Source organism: Diorhabda carinulata, chromosome X (genome assembly GCF_026250575.1).
Source record: "Diorhabda carinulata isolate Delta chromosome X, icDioCari1.1, whole genome shotgun sequence".
Classification (NCBI taxonomy): Eukaryota; Metazoa; Arthropoda; class Insecta; order Coleoptera; family Chrysomelidae; genus Diorhabda; species Diorhabda carinulata.
In genome coordinates, this window is record NC_079472.1 from 11689747 (window position 1) to 11705495 (window position 15749).

At 31.4% G+C, this 15749-nt stretch overlaps 2 protein-coding genes across 4 annotated transcripts; one reads left to right on the forward strand and one right to left on the reverse strand.

Annotated features, from left to right (window-relative positions):
• Positions 1-1076: 1076 nt before the first annotated feature.
• On the reverse strand, positions 1077-13283 carry LOC130902521 (prenylated Rab acceptor protein 1). Of its 2 annotated transcripts, XM_057814726.1 has the most exons (4): positions 12919-13283; positions 1771-2071; positions 1494-1703; positions 1077-1441 (listed from the first exon to the last, which is right to left on the reverse strand). In XM_057814726.1, the coding sequence occupies exons 2-4, from the start codon at positions 1842-1844 to the stop codon at positions 1153-1155; spliced, it is 573 nt and encodes a 190-aa protein (XP_057670709.1). In that variant the 5' UTR covers positions 1845-2071; positions 12919-13283; the 3' UTR covers positions 1077-1152. The 2 variants fall into 2 exon arrangements, with proteins under 2 accessions (XP_057670709.1, XP_057670710.1); XM_057814727.1 differs by lacking the exon at positions 12919-13283 and having other exon boundaries at positions 1771-2165.
• On the forward strand, positions 2236-14606 carry LOC130902518 (inhibitor of Bruton tyrosine kinase). 2 transcript variants are annotated; one of them, XM_057814721.1, is made up of 12 exons: positions 2236-2320; positions 2403-2437; positions 2503-2844; positions 2918-3172; positions 3489-3664; positions 3718-4082; positions 5000-5244; positions 8101-8306; positions 8356-8988; positions 11835-12738; positions 14176-14327; positions 14384-14606. In XM_057814721.1, exons 3-12 carry the CDS (start codon positions 2505-2507, stop codon positions 14513-14515), a joined length of 3408 nt encoding a protein of 1135 aa, XP_057670704.1. In that variant the 5' UTR covers positions 2236-2320; positions 2403-2437; positions 2503-2504; the 3' UTR covers positions 14516-14606. The 2 variants fall into 2 exon arrangements, with proteins under 2 accessions (XP_057670704.1, XP_057670705.1); XM_057814722.1 differs by lacking the exons at positions 2236-2320; positions 2403-2437 and having other exon boundaries at positions 2655-2844; positions 2908-3172.
• The last annotated feature ends 1143 nt before the right edge of the window (positions 14607-15749 follow it).

Consider the following 15749-nt stretch of genomic DNA (forward strand, 5'->3'; position numbering starts at 1 on the left):
AAATAATAGCAAAGTAAACATGTGTATTTCCACTAGAAGTATCTGCAAAATTGTGTGGTATGTATACTCAGTGTTATGTGGTTGAGTTATAGGTGATATTAGAAGCGATTTTGATGTATATATGTAATTTTATAATGTTTTTGTTACTTTTTCACTACGAAGTTAGGATAAAGCGTTTGCATTATACAATTGCTGCTACTTAATAAAATCTAATTATCCAAAGTGTAAACAAAATAATTTCTCGTGTATTAACGGAAATTACATTAGATATACACGTTGGCAGCCGTGTGGCACCTTGTAAGATTTATTGTGGTAAAAATCAGGCATCTGGTTGAAATTTCAAGTTTTGGTCCATATTTTTACTATTCTAAGAATTAATGAATGTGTCAGTTATATCCATAACTATTTCCTAGTAAAAATCGAATAATACTTTAGTTGATTTAAGTAATTAATCATTTTAAAAACCCATTATAACCTTAATTATTTAAGTATTGGCGACCAAATTTTGAAAGAAATTTACGAAAAGTTAGATTATATTATTTTTTTAATTTATCTTGTGCCAACAACTGGAATAAAATTACAACGTGGCAACTATGTAAAACATTGTCATTTAAAGTATATTGTGAAAACACAAATTATATGCTAAAAACACAAATATTCTTTTTCTAAACCCAACAAAAGTCAACCCCGCCTAATTATTAATGTACTTTCAAACGATTTTAAGGACTATGATATTTCAGATTTACATACTATGTCTCACTATTTATCATGACCACATAGATGGTATAAAATCTATGTGGTATTTATCTTTTAAAATAGTAGATTAGGCAATAAGGACAGAAAATATCCACATCCACATATTTGTATGAAATATCCACGCGTGTTGTACACTGTAGTTTCTCGACGACCTACATAAGATAATATGATTTCTCACTTGTTTAAATGGCTTAAATCGTCGGATATGTTTATTATATTAAATAAATTGAATTTTATGTATGCAACTTATTAAATATACCCGTCAGAATGACAAGATTTTATTTTTTAAATCTGTTTACCTTGGGAGATACTAACAACAATTTTTATTAAAAACATTTAATTATATAAAAGTGTTAATATATATATTTGTAACAAATAACTGATACCGGATAGACTCTAAACCTCAAAAGACTCTTCTTCTTTGAGAGCGAGAGCTTCGATGTTATAAAACGCAGCGTGCAACGTTATGATAACAATTGAAGCGATTAACACTCCAAACATTGCAGCGTGGACCCCAACTATGTAATAAATTGGTAACGAACATAACGCTAACAATAAATACTGTTGAGGTAATGTTAATTCTTTACCGAGTATGGTGAGAGATTTTTCCTTTTGTCGTTTGTTTAGGCGATAACCCAAATACATTGTCCCCGCGATGGTAATTAATATAAGTGGGGAGGTTATTCTAAAACAAAGTGCTTCAAATTTTGACGAATTCAGATATATAATCAACTTACAGAAAGTAAGCGATAAGTCCTAGGACGACGAATAAATAATTAGCTTGAAAATATTCGAGATTTTTCATAATCCTTCTACCAAGTCTAGGAACAGAGAGTGGTACTTTAAAATTTGAGGTCTGTATAAAAAGTAACCAAGGCCTCACGCTCTGTTTCTGATGACTTATCCATTCCGCTGGATCAGGCATTTGAGTAGGTATTTTCAAAAAACTGAAATTTACTGGCATTTGTGTCGAATACAATAATTTTTAAAAGTTGTTTAAAACGATTTACTTACTTTGAAATTCCATCTTTTCGACTAATCGTACTAGGTTCCATTTCACCAGATACATCAATTGTTATATCAGTCATTATTTTTGAAAATAGATAAAAGTGTTATACTTTTCTTTCAATATTTACAATTTACAACGTGACACTTTTGACTTTATTATGTGTACTCTTCTTCTTTATCTTACACAGTACGTTCGCTGATCTGAACCAATTTATAATCGGTACATAAGCATGTTTGACTGGCAATTATTTACTTATAGACAGTATTGTTAAATATTTTTGTAAATAATGTGTTTATATCTTTCAACCTATAATAAGTACGTAAAATTAAAATATCTGTATATAGTTTTAATAATAATTCGAGCATACATCATTAACTAGCGATCACAAAACTATAAATTCAGAACCGATGCGAATTTGACAGTCCTAAAATCAAACTTACGAACAAAGCGGTGCGGTAACCTTCAAAAACGTCGACTGACAGATGATCTAACTTGAAGTTGTAGTTAGTAAGGAAGATAAATATTTACTGGTTTATTTGTTATTGGAATTATTAGGTAATAGTAGATTTAAATTTGTATAAGATTTTTTGAAATATTGCATTTTTCTAATTCAAAACAATCGGACATAATTTTTTAGTTACGTAAATTTTCACATATAATTCTAAACAGCAGGTAAGTTCCATATTGATCACATATATAAATGATAATAAAACGCAACCAATAAATTTTAATTCAAGCAATGAATACCAACAACTTTGAGCGAGATTGTACGACTCAATGTAAATCAATGGTTCATGGAGATATAATAACAGATGCTATATCAAAAAGGTGTGTTAGTGACACCGATTTGTGTTCTTTCCTTAATTTCATATGCACTCGATGCGAATCGGTTATAGACTCCTCCGGTAGAACTGCCTTACATGTAGCAGCTTCCTGCGGTAGATTAAACCTCGTCAGGTGGCTTATTTCTAACAGACATTCAGATATAAACACTAAAGATAAAGAATCTGGTTATACTGCCTTACATAGAAGCATTTTTTACGGAAAAATTGACATTACTGTAGAGTTATTAAAATTAGGTGAGTCGATTATTTACATAAATCATTGTTTACTCGAATTTAAACAATTAAATTCATTGTTAGTTGGTTTTAGGTGCCAACGCTAGTGACATAGATCTAGATTATCTTACTTATTTAGAACATGCTATGAAAGATGGTCTTAAACCTGAGAACGGTACTAATTTTGGTGAAATTTATTCTTGGGGATCAAATAATAACAATTTATTAGGACATCATCAATCTAAACAAAGTCCTGATTTATTGGATGCTTTCCATAGGGAGTATCCTGGGGAATATGTTAAGCAAATTTGTATAGCTAAATTCCATAGTACTATAGTGACAATTTCAGGTTAGTAATGGTGTATCAACAACCCGTTTCAGCTTGAATATGTTTCAAATTAATCAATTTCCAATTCACACACTTTGGTAGGATATACATTGTGTTTTTATGATATTTCGAAAGAATTAGGGAGAATTGTTGATGATAGTTTGACTTGCAACAATTTCCTTTATATTTTAACCAATTTACACTAAATTTATACAGAACCTTCCTCATGAATCACTTTTTCTTTTGACAAATACTGAATAATTTATTCAGTAGTTTTTGTAAATCACAGATACAATACAGAATTTGAGGACTTTGTTTATGAATTTATTACGTGTAGGTAAAGCTTTAACGTGTGGACATGGTCAAGGTGGTAGACTTGGTTTAGGAAATGAAAAATCTGTAGTTTCACCTCAGATAGTCAAATTCCAAGGCTCTCAAAAAGGTGAAATCATAACATGCATTCAAGCCAGCATCTCTAGAGACCACAGTATGTTCCTGTGTTCAGACGGCAATGTAAATATATACGAATTAATAAATAATATCAGAAATTAATCGATTAGTTGCAGATATATACGTGTGGTTTAAATACCTATCAAGTTCTTGGACTAGAGCCGTCACCTGATAAATCAACACTTCCTAAACAAATCAAACGGTTAACTAGGGAAATACAAGGGGTTTGTGCTAGTCATTATCATTCCGTAGCTTGGGGTCCGAATGCTTTATACACTTGGGGGTTAAACGCTGGGCAATTGGGGGTAAAAGTTAACGAAAACTATAAGAATCAATTCATAGTGACTCCTAAATTAGTAACTATTAGTAGTAACGTTACTATAACGGATGTAGCTAGTAGTAATGGAGCTATAGCGGTGTGTACTACTAACGGTGATATTTATGTTATGCACGAGTATCTTACAAGGAAAATAGCGTCACGGTAAGTAAGAAAATTTTTCATACGTAAGTCATACGGACACACTGACACTACTACTACACCAACACTCACAATTACATTGTTTGACGAGGTTTTCATCTGAAGACCATAACTTGGTTATCAAAACGCGCTTTAGAAAGTGTAATTATGAGTGTTGGTGTAGTGGTAGTGTAAATAGTGTGTTCAGTAGGAATATCATTGATTCCAAAAAGTTCAACTTATACGTAAGTCAGGCAACAAATTTACATTAAGAGAAAAAAATGCAGCTTCAAAATGATTTTATTACATTCTGCATGGAATGATGGATGTTCGCGGGTGTTGGATCGTTGTCACGTGACCCTCCAAAGAGTACAAACCCACGAGGTTCAGTTTAAAGGTTTTTTCATCTTCATCCTGACTGCATCCGAGATACCACTTCACTATTAAAATAGTTGAAATTTTTCCGCGTTGTATGCTTTTCGCGACAATCCTATTAACTGCGCCAAATATATGTTTTATTTAAAAAAACGGACAGAATTCATGACAATTACAAATACGGATTACAGACTGAGAGAATTAATGTTCGCTGCGTTCACACCTATGTTTACAGTGATTCCGGGAAGTAGAGTATACACTAGCATTGATTGGTTCGACTGCTAAACTAACCCCAGCGCCACTGTTTCCATATTTTCGTTAGTTGTTACACATAACGGTCGTCGAGAACGCGGCGCGTCGGCAACAGAGCCCGTTTTTAAGAATTTCTGGTACATCTTCCACACTGTTGAATGATTTAGTAGCGGCGAGTTCGGAATTGTTGTTGAAATTAGGTAAACATAGTCCAAAGCGCGAACATGTTTTTCGACATCGTTGCCAGACTTATAAGCGTTGCAGGACTTATGCCGACTTCTGTATTTTATTTGTGTTTACGTTTAATGTTCCAGGCAATTGAATTTCGTGCAAGTTAGTATAGTTGGAGGAAATTTGGATCCTGCGATGCTCAATAACGAACTTTCCAAAGAAATAAATACGGAATTAAAAGTAGCCGTGCTTACAAATACTGGAAACGTATTGTTGTGGCAAGGTTCCGATCAACAATTATGCGGATGTATTTATTCGATAAATAGAGCCATTGTTATGAAACAAATTTATTTGAATTACAACGAGATTTTATTGGTTTCTAAAGATGGTGAGTTTTTATATCTAAAACGACCATTTTATACAATTATAATAATAAGAAATGGTTTTTATTGGTTTGTTAAACACGCGTCGAAACTTCAGTCTTATTTTCATTCAGGTTTAGATCATGCTCTGTAGGATAATCAAGGATGTCTAACAGATCTCTATTCAGGTGTTGCTGCTTCTGGATCTGCAGGATCAAATTAGTACAAGACCTAAATGTCATTGGCGTATTATTGAATGTGAGAGTCATATTTATTCAAAAACAAATGGTACACATCAGATTATGTTTCGCCAGTTCCAGAGGAACTTTGATCCGCGCCAATTCTCTGCCTTCTTCCTTTAAAGTGAAACCCAAAAAAAATACATGAAGATATTCCATCAAGTCCCAGATATTTCAGGATTGCATAAAGAAGATCTTGATCCAACACATCGAATGGCTTGGAGTAATCTCAGCCTTCTCCTTATCCAGTGCTTTTATTATGTTGTCTGAGGTCATCTAGGTGTCTACTGCTCGTTCGAGGACTTTTTGAACTACTGGCAACAAGCTTATAGCCCTTCACGGGACCCGAACCCTTCAGAGGTATCAGCTACAGAACAGTGGAAAAAGAAGGTAGATAGGAGCAAAACCAATTATTGAGACAACCTACAGTGGCTGAGACAGGCAAAGACTCTTCTGGGAAACTATAACCAGAGTAAATCTGCTGAATCTATCAACCTAAGTAAGAACAATCTACGAATACTAACTGTCGCCTCAACAAACACCTGAAGACGCTAGGCCTAGCAGATTTTGTTGCACAGATAACAAAACATCCATCCAGAAACTCCAGAGCACTACACCTGGGTGCGCTTGAAATAGAAGACGAAGATCTCTGGCAATTGAAGCCATCCCACATTCTGGATTTTTTAAAAGGAGTGGGATTGATGGATCGGCTGTAAACACTGGGTTATCCTGGAGGACACAATAGATCCTTTGGGTCGCAGTGTATACGAGACCCCAAATCCATCCATACATACAAGCTTATAGGAAGCAAATTTTTCAACCCAGTCAAAGCGTTGCTATCGCGTCTCTCAACGGTCTACTCGCCATGCGGGCTTGGCAGAGATGGATGGTGACGCCGGGCATGAGACAAGGGAAGGCTCACATACTGCCATCTATTCATCATGGGACGTGAGTGCTTTGCTCTCATTGGAGCGCGGTTTAAACACGTGGACAAGCCTCACAACTTGCCTAATTACATCAAAGGGTACAAGCAAAAGCGCCTGATCGGTTTCTCAAAGGATATCGGCGTTTGGTAACGTCACGATGGGCTTATGTGCTCAAAGGCCCCTTGGCCGCTCACAATGTAACTATAAACTATAGTTACGAATCGATTTAGGAGATTCCATAACAAAGCTTAACTTTTAATATAGGTCTAGTTAATGGCTATTATAAAAAGCGACTTTCCCCTGATATACGTGGGATTTATTGAATACATTCAGAAAGTACTTATTGATATCATTTTGCAAACTTTTGAGCAGATTTGGAGATGGTCTGGAATTGACATTCATTTTTCTCAAGCCCCTCCAAAATGCGTTTGTATTTTCTAGACTCAAGGTATCATCATTTTCCTCCTATCGCTTACTCAGATGCAAGATTTCGTAAATTTCGATATGCCTCCCAGTTTTCGGTTGAAGCGTTATTTTTTTGGACTAAATCTCTTAAGCCCATTAGTACTTTAAGGGATTAACAGGGAGCTGGGGGGTTTGCGTATTTCCAACTGTTCATACACAAGCTAGATGGTAAAGGAGTTTACTTTTTCTTCTTGGAATTACCTGGGTCATGTATCGGTCAGTCAGGTGTGGACGGAATATCGTTTTATTGAGAAAGTTTGTTTGGAGAAATTTTTACCTGTATTTTCAAATACAAATAAACCGTGATTTGGATACTGTCTTTTTTGAACAATAAACCTTCATTTGGCTCCAGTAACGGTCTTTTTAAAGAATACATAGCTTTAGAATTTTTTTTTTCATAAGAGAACTGTCATTTGGCTGCAGATATTGCTTCTTCAAAATTAAATCGTCATTTGGCTTTAGAAATTGCTTTATCAAAAGCAAATCGTTATTTGGCCTTAGAAACTGTCATTTTAAACTGATATTTAGCTTTATGAACAGTGTTTGGCTTTGTAATATGTTTCTTCAAAAAGTCTGTCATTTGGCTTCAGAAACTGCCCTTTTCAACTGATATTTGGTTTTATGAACAGTGTTTTTCAAAAATAAACCGTCATTTGGTTTTGGAAACTGTCTTTTTCGGAAGCAAACCTTCATTTGGCTTCAGAAACGGTCTTTTGATATTTGGCTTTAGAAATTGTCTTTTTGCAAATATGTAACCTGTCATTTGGCGTTTTGAATTGTGTTTTTATGAAACAACCGTCATTTGGCTTTAGAAGATGTTTCTTTCAAAAGTAAATCGTTATTTAGTTTGAGAAAATATCTTTTCCGAAAACAAATTGTCATTTAGCTTTAGAAACTCTATGTGCCATTTTTTGGGTGAGGCGTTTTATTTTGTGCTCAATCTCTTAAGCTGATTGAGGGATTAACAGGGAGCTGGGGGTTTGCTTATTTCCAACTGTTTGTACACAAGCTAGATGGTAGAGGAGTTTACTTTTTCTTCTTGGAATTTCCTGGGTCAGGTGTGGAAGGATTATCGTTTTATTGAGAAAGTTTGTTTATTTGGAGATTTTTTTACATGTATTAAGTATTTTCAAATGCAAGGTCAAATCTTCTTTTGGCGGTTTGTCTATTAGCGATGTGAGCGGACTGCGTTTTTCATCCCCGACCAGTAACTCTTAATTTTTCTGTTTTCTGTTATTATTTATAATTATAGGTGAGGCTTTCAAAGGTTTCATCAAACCTAGGAAGAAAAAAGTGACGGGTTCCATTGAGAAGAGTCAGAAAAATCAAAAAAGCGCTTTTCACAAATTTTTGGAAAAGGAAGATTGTGTTGTGGTTTCGTTACAAAAAATAAACAAAATCCATCGTGCTATTTCAATAATTAGCGATTTAAAAGGAAGAGATTATTCAGTTATACAGGTAAATATCAAAAAGTTTGTTAATATTTTAATGATTATCCAACTTTTAGGCTCCTCCTTACAAAAATTATGTTTTTCCTCATATTGAATCGTCAGAAATGAAAAAAAATTTCGAAACTCTCTTATCTGAAACTGACGAATTTGATTCTATACACGACGTTGTATTTAAAATAAACGACAGAAATTTTCCCGCCCATAAATACGTAGTAGCAAATTCGAGTGGATATTTGGAAAATTTAATGGAAAATCGGGAAACAATTATTTTAAACAACGTAAATCCTGATGTATTCCAACAATTATTGATGTACATTTACACCGGGGGATGCGATTTAACCGAATGCGGGGAATTAAAAAATGCAACTTTGAGAAAATTATGTCAGTCGAACGAAAAAAATAACAAAACTAAAAATCCCGTGAGGTTGTTACACGAAATAGCAAAAAAATTCGAATGTACGCATTTACAAGAGGTTTTAAGTAATTTGGAAATGGATAAATGTGTAATTTACGTTAAAAATAACGAAATCGATAAACCGGAGTATCGGATACGATTCGATAGGTTGAAATATACCAAATTCTATGATGTTACCGTCAAATGTAAAGACGATCAAACCCTCAAAGCCCACAAATGTTTATTGGCAGCAAGATTGGAATATTTCAATAACATGTTCATGAGATGGAATGGGGTGAGTTTAATTTTTTCTATTTTTATACTGATTCAATCATTAATAAATTAATAACGTAAAATTTTATCATTATACTTTATATATGGGTGATTCCATTATAACTGTGATATTCAATGTCCTGTATTGTTTTTTTGTACTAGTCATTAATTAATAATCAATTAATAAAAATTTTGTGTTAATTGAATAATTCTTAAGATATTTAAACATTATTTTTATACAATATAACTTGCCACTTAAAGAAAACTTATACTACATCACTTGAATGTCAGTACCGTGTCATGTCCATTCCTAGAATTTACCGATAAATTATTAATTTTTTTTGTCGTAACAAATGATTTAAACTAATTACCTTATAAATTCTAATGTTTATGATCAAACTGAGGAAAATTGATGCACTTGTTGTTTAATATCTTAAGTTACCATGTCAGTACCGTGGATAAATGAGTCAGTACCGTGGAACTCAAAATCCGACATTTGTGTCTTGCTCGTGATACTTTGAAGTTGTAGTAAATTCCTCTTAGAGTTTTATTTTTACAGTAAAATAGATGAATAATATGCATAAAAAAGTTAGAAAAGTTAAATTTTAAAATCTTGAAATTTTGAATACAAAAAATCAGTTAGAACGGAATCACCCATATATTTGGTACATCCCCTGTAACTAAATATTGTTCAATTATTGACTGTACACGACTATTTTTTATAAATGACGATTTTGTTTAATAAAATCTAATACAAGGTGAGTAAAAATACGATTTTCAAATAGATAAATGTGTATCTTATAGCTCCCAAAGACATTACTGAAGCTTAATTAATTTCGAGCATTTTTTTATATCTAAAATAATTTAAAAATTCATTTCATTATTATTATTTTCTCTTTAACGATTATTTTAATGCTACTTAGAAATATTTAATTAATATTTGTTGGTGTTTTGTGTTACATAACCTCAATTTTAACGATTTTTAAAATAACTACTGCAATGTAATTAGATTGAATTTTACGAGTTTTTGTTGTAATTTGTGTCTTTTAAATAAAATGATTAATTGAATAGAAAAAACTGTCTTTTTGAAAAGAAAACTTTCATTTTACTTCAGAAACGATCCTTTCAACTGATATTTGGCTTCAGAAACTGTCTTGTTCGAAAACAAACTGTCATTTGGCTACGGAAACTGCTCTTTTTAATTGATATTTGGCGTTATGAGTAATGTTCTTTAAAAACGAACCGTAATTTGGCTTCAAAAATTGTCTTTTTTAACTGATATTTGGCTTTATGAACAGTGTTCTACAAAAATTAAACAGTCATTTGATTTTGGAAACTCTTTTTTGAAAGCAAACTTTCATTTGGCTTCAGAAACTGCCCTTTTAAACTGATATTTGGGTTAATGAGTAGTGTTCTTCAAATACAAACCGTCATTTGGCTTTAAGAACAGTATTTGTCAAAAACAAACTGTCATTTGGATTTAGAAATTGTTTCTTCAAAAGCAAATCATCATTTGGTTACAGAAACTGCCATTTTCAACTGATATTTGGCGTTATGAGCAATGTTTTTCAAAAACAAACCGTCATTTGGCTTTACAAACTGTATTTGTCGAAAACAAACGGTCATTTGGATTTAGAAATTGTTTCTTTAAAAGCAAATCGTCATTTGCCTTCAGAAATTGCCCTTTTCGACTGATATTTGGCTTTATGAGCAATGTTCTTCAAAAACAAACGGTCATTTAGCTTTAGAAACTGCTTCTTCAAAAGCAAATCATCATTTGGCTTCAGAAACTACATTTTTCAACCGATATTTGATTTTATGAACAGTATTTTTCAAAAATAAACCATCATTTGGTTGTGGGAACTGTATGGCTTTAGAAAGTCTTTTTCAACTGATATTTGGCTTTAGAAATCGTCTTTTTGCAAATATGTAACCTGTCATTTGGCGTTTTGAATTGTGTTTTTATGAAACAACCGTCATTTGGCTTTAGAAGATGTTTCTTTCAAAAGTAAATCGTTATTTAGCTTGAGAAAATATATTTTTCAACTGAAATTTGGCTTTAGAAATTGTCTTTTCGAGAAAAAGAACCGACATTTAGCTTTACAAACTGACTCCTTCAAAAGAAAATCGTTATTTAGCTTTTTCAAAGTGTCTTTTCCAATAATAATGAGTCATTTGATATTCGAAATTATGTTCTTTGTTATTTGATTTGAGGAATTGTCTTTTACGAATTCAAATTGTCATTTGGTTTTAGAAACTGAATTTTCAAGATAATCATCCCAAAAATGACGCCACTTTTGGCTTTCGCCTACAATCACGTACTATGTTAGTCACTATATTAAATTCTATATTAGAAATGTCACCAATCGAATTTGATCTAAACATTCCAGAAATCCATTATGACAACTTTTTACTTAGAATTTTTCTCAATTTCTATCTGTTAAGTCACCTACTGCTTTCAAATTTATTCTTATACTCTTATTTCATATACATCCAGAGCAGTTTAGATCACTCGAGAATATTCAATAACTGCTTAATCGTATAGACATTGGCCAAATTACTAGGGATAAGAAGAAATAGAATAACCTATACTCGTTTCAGTATTATATTAGTTATCAAACAAAACCCATTTATCACCCCAATTTTATTTCTGAGTATAGTATAAGATTCTTGTACCATTTTATAGATTTATAATTTGCTAATACTATTTAGGACGATAAGATCCACTTTAGTACTAGAATTCTTACTGTTAAACTTTGTGAAAAGCTTGTACTACATCTACAAATTTGTAGAAGACATTATGTATTTTTCTATTATTTGTCTATACTTTTCCTTCTACTATGTACATATTTCAAGTTGTTTTTTCAGAAAGCTACTTCTGAAATATCTATTCCATTCTCCAGAACAACAGCGGAAGCTCTCCTGGAATACTTGTACACCGATTCTCTTTCCAAACTCAATTATCTCGAAGTGGACCACCTATTTAACATCCTCATTTTAGCAGATCAATTATTTGTAACCAGATTAAAAGAACAGTGCGAATTACTACTATCAGATTTATTAACCTTGAAGAATATCATACAAATAACAACTTTTGCTGACATATACAATGCGGACAAATTAAAATATTGTTGTATGATGTTCATTATAGCTAACATAGCTCCGTTACTTGAAGTTAAAGCTTTCAACGATTTAGACGACGAACTATTGAAGGAACTATCTGATTTTTATTTCGATCGTAAAAAGGAAATTCAATGTAGGGTGATAACCCCTTATTCCACAGCCGTTTCTGACGATTTTATAACTTCAATAGCGGGGGATTACCCTGTATCTATGACCGAAGAAGTAGAAATCACTCAGAATAAACCGGTTCATAAAAAAAGGACTCGACAACGTAGACATTCTGAAAGAAACGTTTCGGTTTCGGATAAAGATGTCAGTAATGACAGTATTATACAATTTCCGGACGAACCTGTATGTTTAATAGAAAATAATTATCCCAGTAGATTGAAATCGATCAATGTCGCTAGTAAGATTGTAGAAAAAGAGGAAATTCATGAAAATTATACTAGTCTTAACAATATTAGTGATAGATCGAGTCTTAGTATTTCATTTGATGATTCTATGGAATTTCCTGAATTGGGTAGTCCTAATATCATAAAAGGATCAATACAAAAAAGCGAAAGTAAAATTCGTATAGTGAAAATGTCGCAGAAGCAGAGAAAAAGATTGTTTTCCGAAAGCAAAGTGGCAGATACAACAACTACTACAAGTAAGTAATTTAATTACTTTGATGTCAATTTTTATGATAAATATTTAATTAAAATGTCTAAAATTGAATCCTCAAACTTTTTGATAATCTTAAAATCTCGTTATACATCAGTTTTTAACATTTAATTGCAGGTATAGTAAATCTAATTAAACTTGAATGTAATTAATTTTGTTATAATACCTGTTAGTTTCATCCACTGGATCAATTTTCCGTTTTTAATTTGTGTAAATACACTGCAATATTTGGTTTTGTGTCCATATTCACTTGATTTTTAACAATTCACAATTACACCCTTATTTGAAAACGAAAACATAACCTCTAATATCACGATTTCACTTCACAATAACTACGACTTTTACTGACACTACGACGTCACTTTCACGATAACTATTATTTAAAAATATAGTAATTTGTTACTATAATTACTATGACATATTTATTACTATATTATTATTACTTTTATCACTTTTTTGCTAAGTGATTGCGTTGCGGTATAAACAGTTTGCAAAGACAATATGATAGAAGATTTGCATTGTTGTCATGTTGTAATTTTTGCCCGCATAATGTAAATTAACATGACGAAATTTTGATATTTCAGGATTTTTCAATCGTATATACTCTATTTATCTTTTTTCTTTGTTAAAAGAAAGAACAATCATTTAACCTAACTTTCAACCCAGTTATTAGTGTTACTAATTACTCATAAAAATCTATCAAAACAGTGGCGGAACAAAATTCTTTTACTAAAAATACCTCAAAATAATAATTTTTTGTTAGAAATTAATTAACAAAACTTTAATCTTTTAATTAATGCCACTGAGTTTGGGAAAACGACGCCTTGTATTTTTTTATGCGATAGGTTTAAAAAAATGTTGATAAAATTAATTAAATCTACAATTTTGCCTCAAAATTTTTGAAATTTCCAAAAATTTACAATAGTTGACTTTTTGTTCATAACTTTGCAAACACTCTCTGTTACAAGGTATCGTCTTTATCCAGGGGCGTAACACAGATTTAATTCATTGAGTAATTCAAAAATGGCCGCCGTGTGGTAAACAAATGCGTTTCTCATAAGTTTCTGTGTGGTTTGTGAAGTTATTTGTTGGATTTTTGACCCCATTATTGCGAGTTTTATCGCAAAATGGCTTCTTAAAGAGCAAATTTTTTTTTTTTGACTACAGTCCTGTGTTTAGTGTAGGTGTAGTATAGTAGGTAGTATATTGGAAACTTTTTATCAAATTAATTTCCAGAAAAAAAACTAAGTATTTAATATTTTTTGAATTGTTAGAAGCTTAACCTAACCAAACTAACTAAAAAAACTGCGCAAATAGTCAGTTTTTTCTGAAAAACTAAAAAGTATCTATGAAGGCCTCTCAACACCATAAAACAAAAAAAACAATAAAAAACAACCGAACTAACTTTAACTTCAATTTTTAGTAACTCCAAAAAATCCTTGGAAGATACTGCCGGATAACAACAGTCCAGAATTAACCTCCGATACCAAACAAATAAATGATATAATTTATGACGAGAAAAAACAAAAAGAAAATCTGATGAAAATGACAAATAAACCGTTGATATTTACACAGGTAAAATCCTCTTTTAGAATAATTTGTTTTTTTTTGAGTTTATTTTTGGTCCTTAGATGGAAGATAAAGCGATAGACGAATTACATAAGTTCTACAATGTAGAAAATTCATTTGACGAACTCATTAGCGTCGAACGTGTACATTTAGGAGCTGTGGCATGTCCGGTATGGGTACCAAGACAGAAATGAATCTGTGATATTAGATTTTAATACCAGACTTTATGTAATTGTTATTTTTTTGTTTTTATTAAATTAATAAATAAATTATAAAACAAAAAAACACGATATTTCACTTATTAATCATTTTTTTGGTACTAAACATTGTCGAAGGCTTTATTTGTATCAAAATTATGTTATTAGCATCAAAATTTTTAAAACTTAACTTGTTACCGTCAATATAAGTAACACAATAACAATATACTAAGTTAACATAATCAAAATTAATTTAATTCAATCTAGATCACTTTATATTGGATAATTGAATCAATTATATGAAAAATGGTAAACGAACTCGATAATCACAACTTTTTACCACGAAAATTGTTTACTCTAATATACAGGGTTGAGTAAAATTATGAAATTTGAACTAAGAAATATTGATAAATAAATTATTTGTCTTTACCATGAAACTTGTTCTTATGTCTACTTATTTTATGGCATTGAAAATTTTTATTTGTTCAACTTACCAGAATGTTCTAAGGCTTCAAATTGAATATAACAGTTATATAACAAAAAGAGAAAAATTAAATCAAAAAGTTCGAAATTTACTAATATTGATTTTTAAGATAAATAATTGAAATTTCATTGTGTTATAATAGAAAACTACAGCACAACTGAATGGTAAGTATTTCAGTGTATCTATGTTGTTATATTTATTTTGGAATTTATTATTATATTATATCATATTCTTAAGTATAAATTAGAAGAAGATTTAATAAAAAACCAATTATATCCAATTACTTACTAATAAAATGCAATCATAAGCACAATTTTTTTGAATAGACATTCGTCATAATATATATATTTATATAAAAAATGAGATACTCACCTTCTTTTATCTAAACCATCATCTGATAACTTGAAAATTGGGTTTGTACTAACAAAAAAACATAATCGAAAATTATCTGTATTTATTTCATTTGTAAAATAAAAATTATGGTTAATCATATGAAATACCTTTAACCTCCATATTAGTTAGAAAGAAACGTCATTTGTCATTATGAGATTTTTAGCGTCGTTAACTCAATTGTTTTCTGAAGGCTGTGACTATTGGCACGTTCCCGTGAAAACACAGATAGAATTATAGAAAAAAAATAGTGGTAATGTACATACAAAACCGTGATATTTTATTGAATACTGAATTTATAAAGAAAATGTTATTCAATTACTAACCATTCCTATGTATAGGTTCTTAACGCTCCAT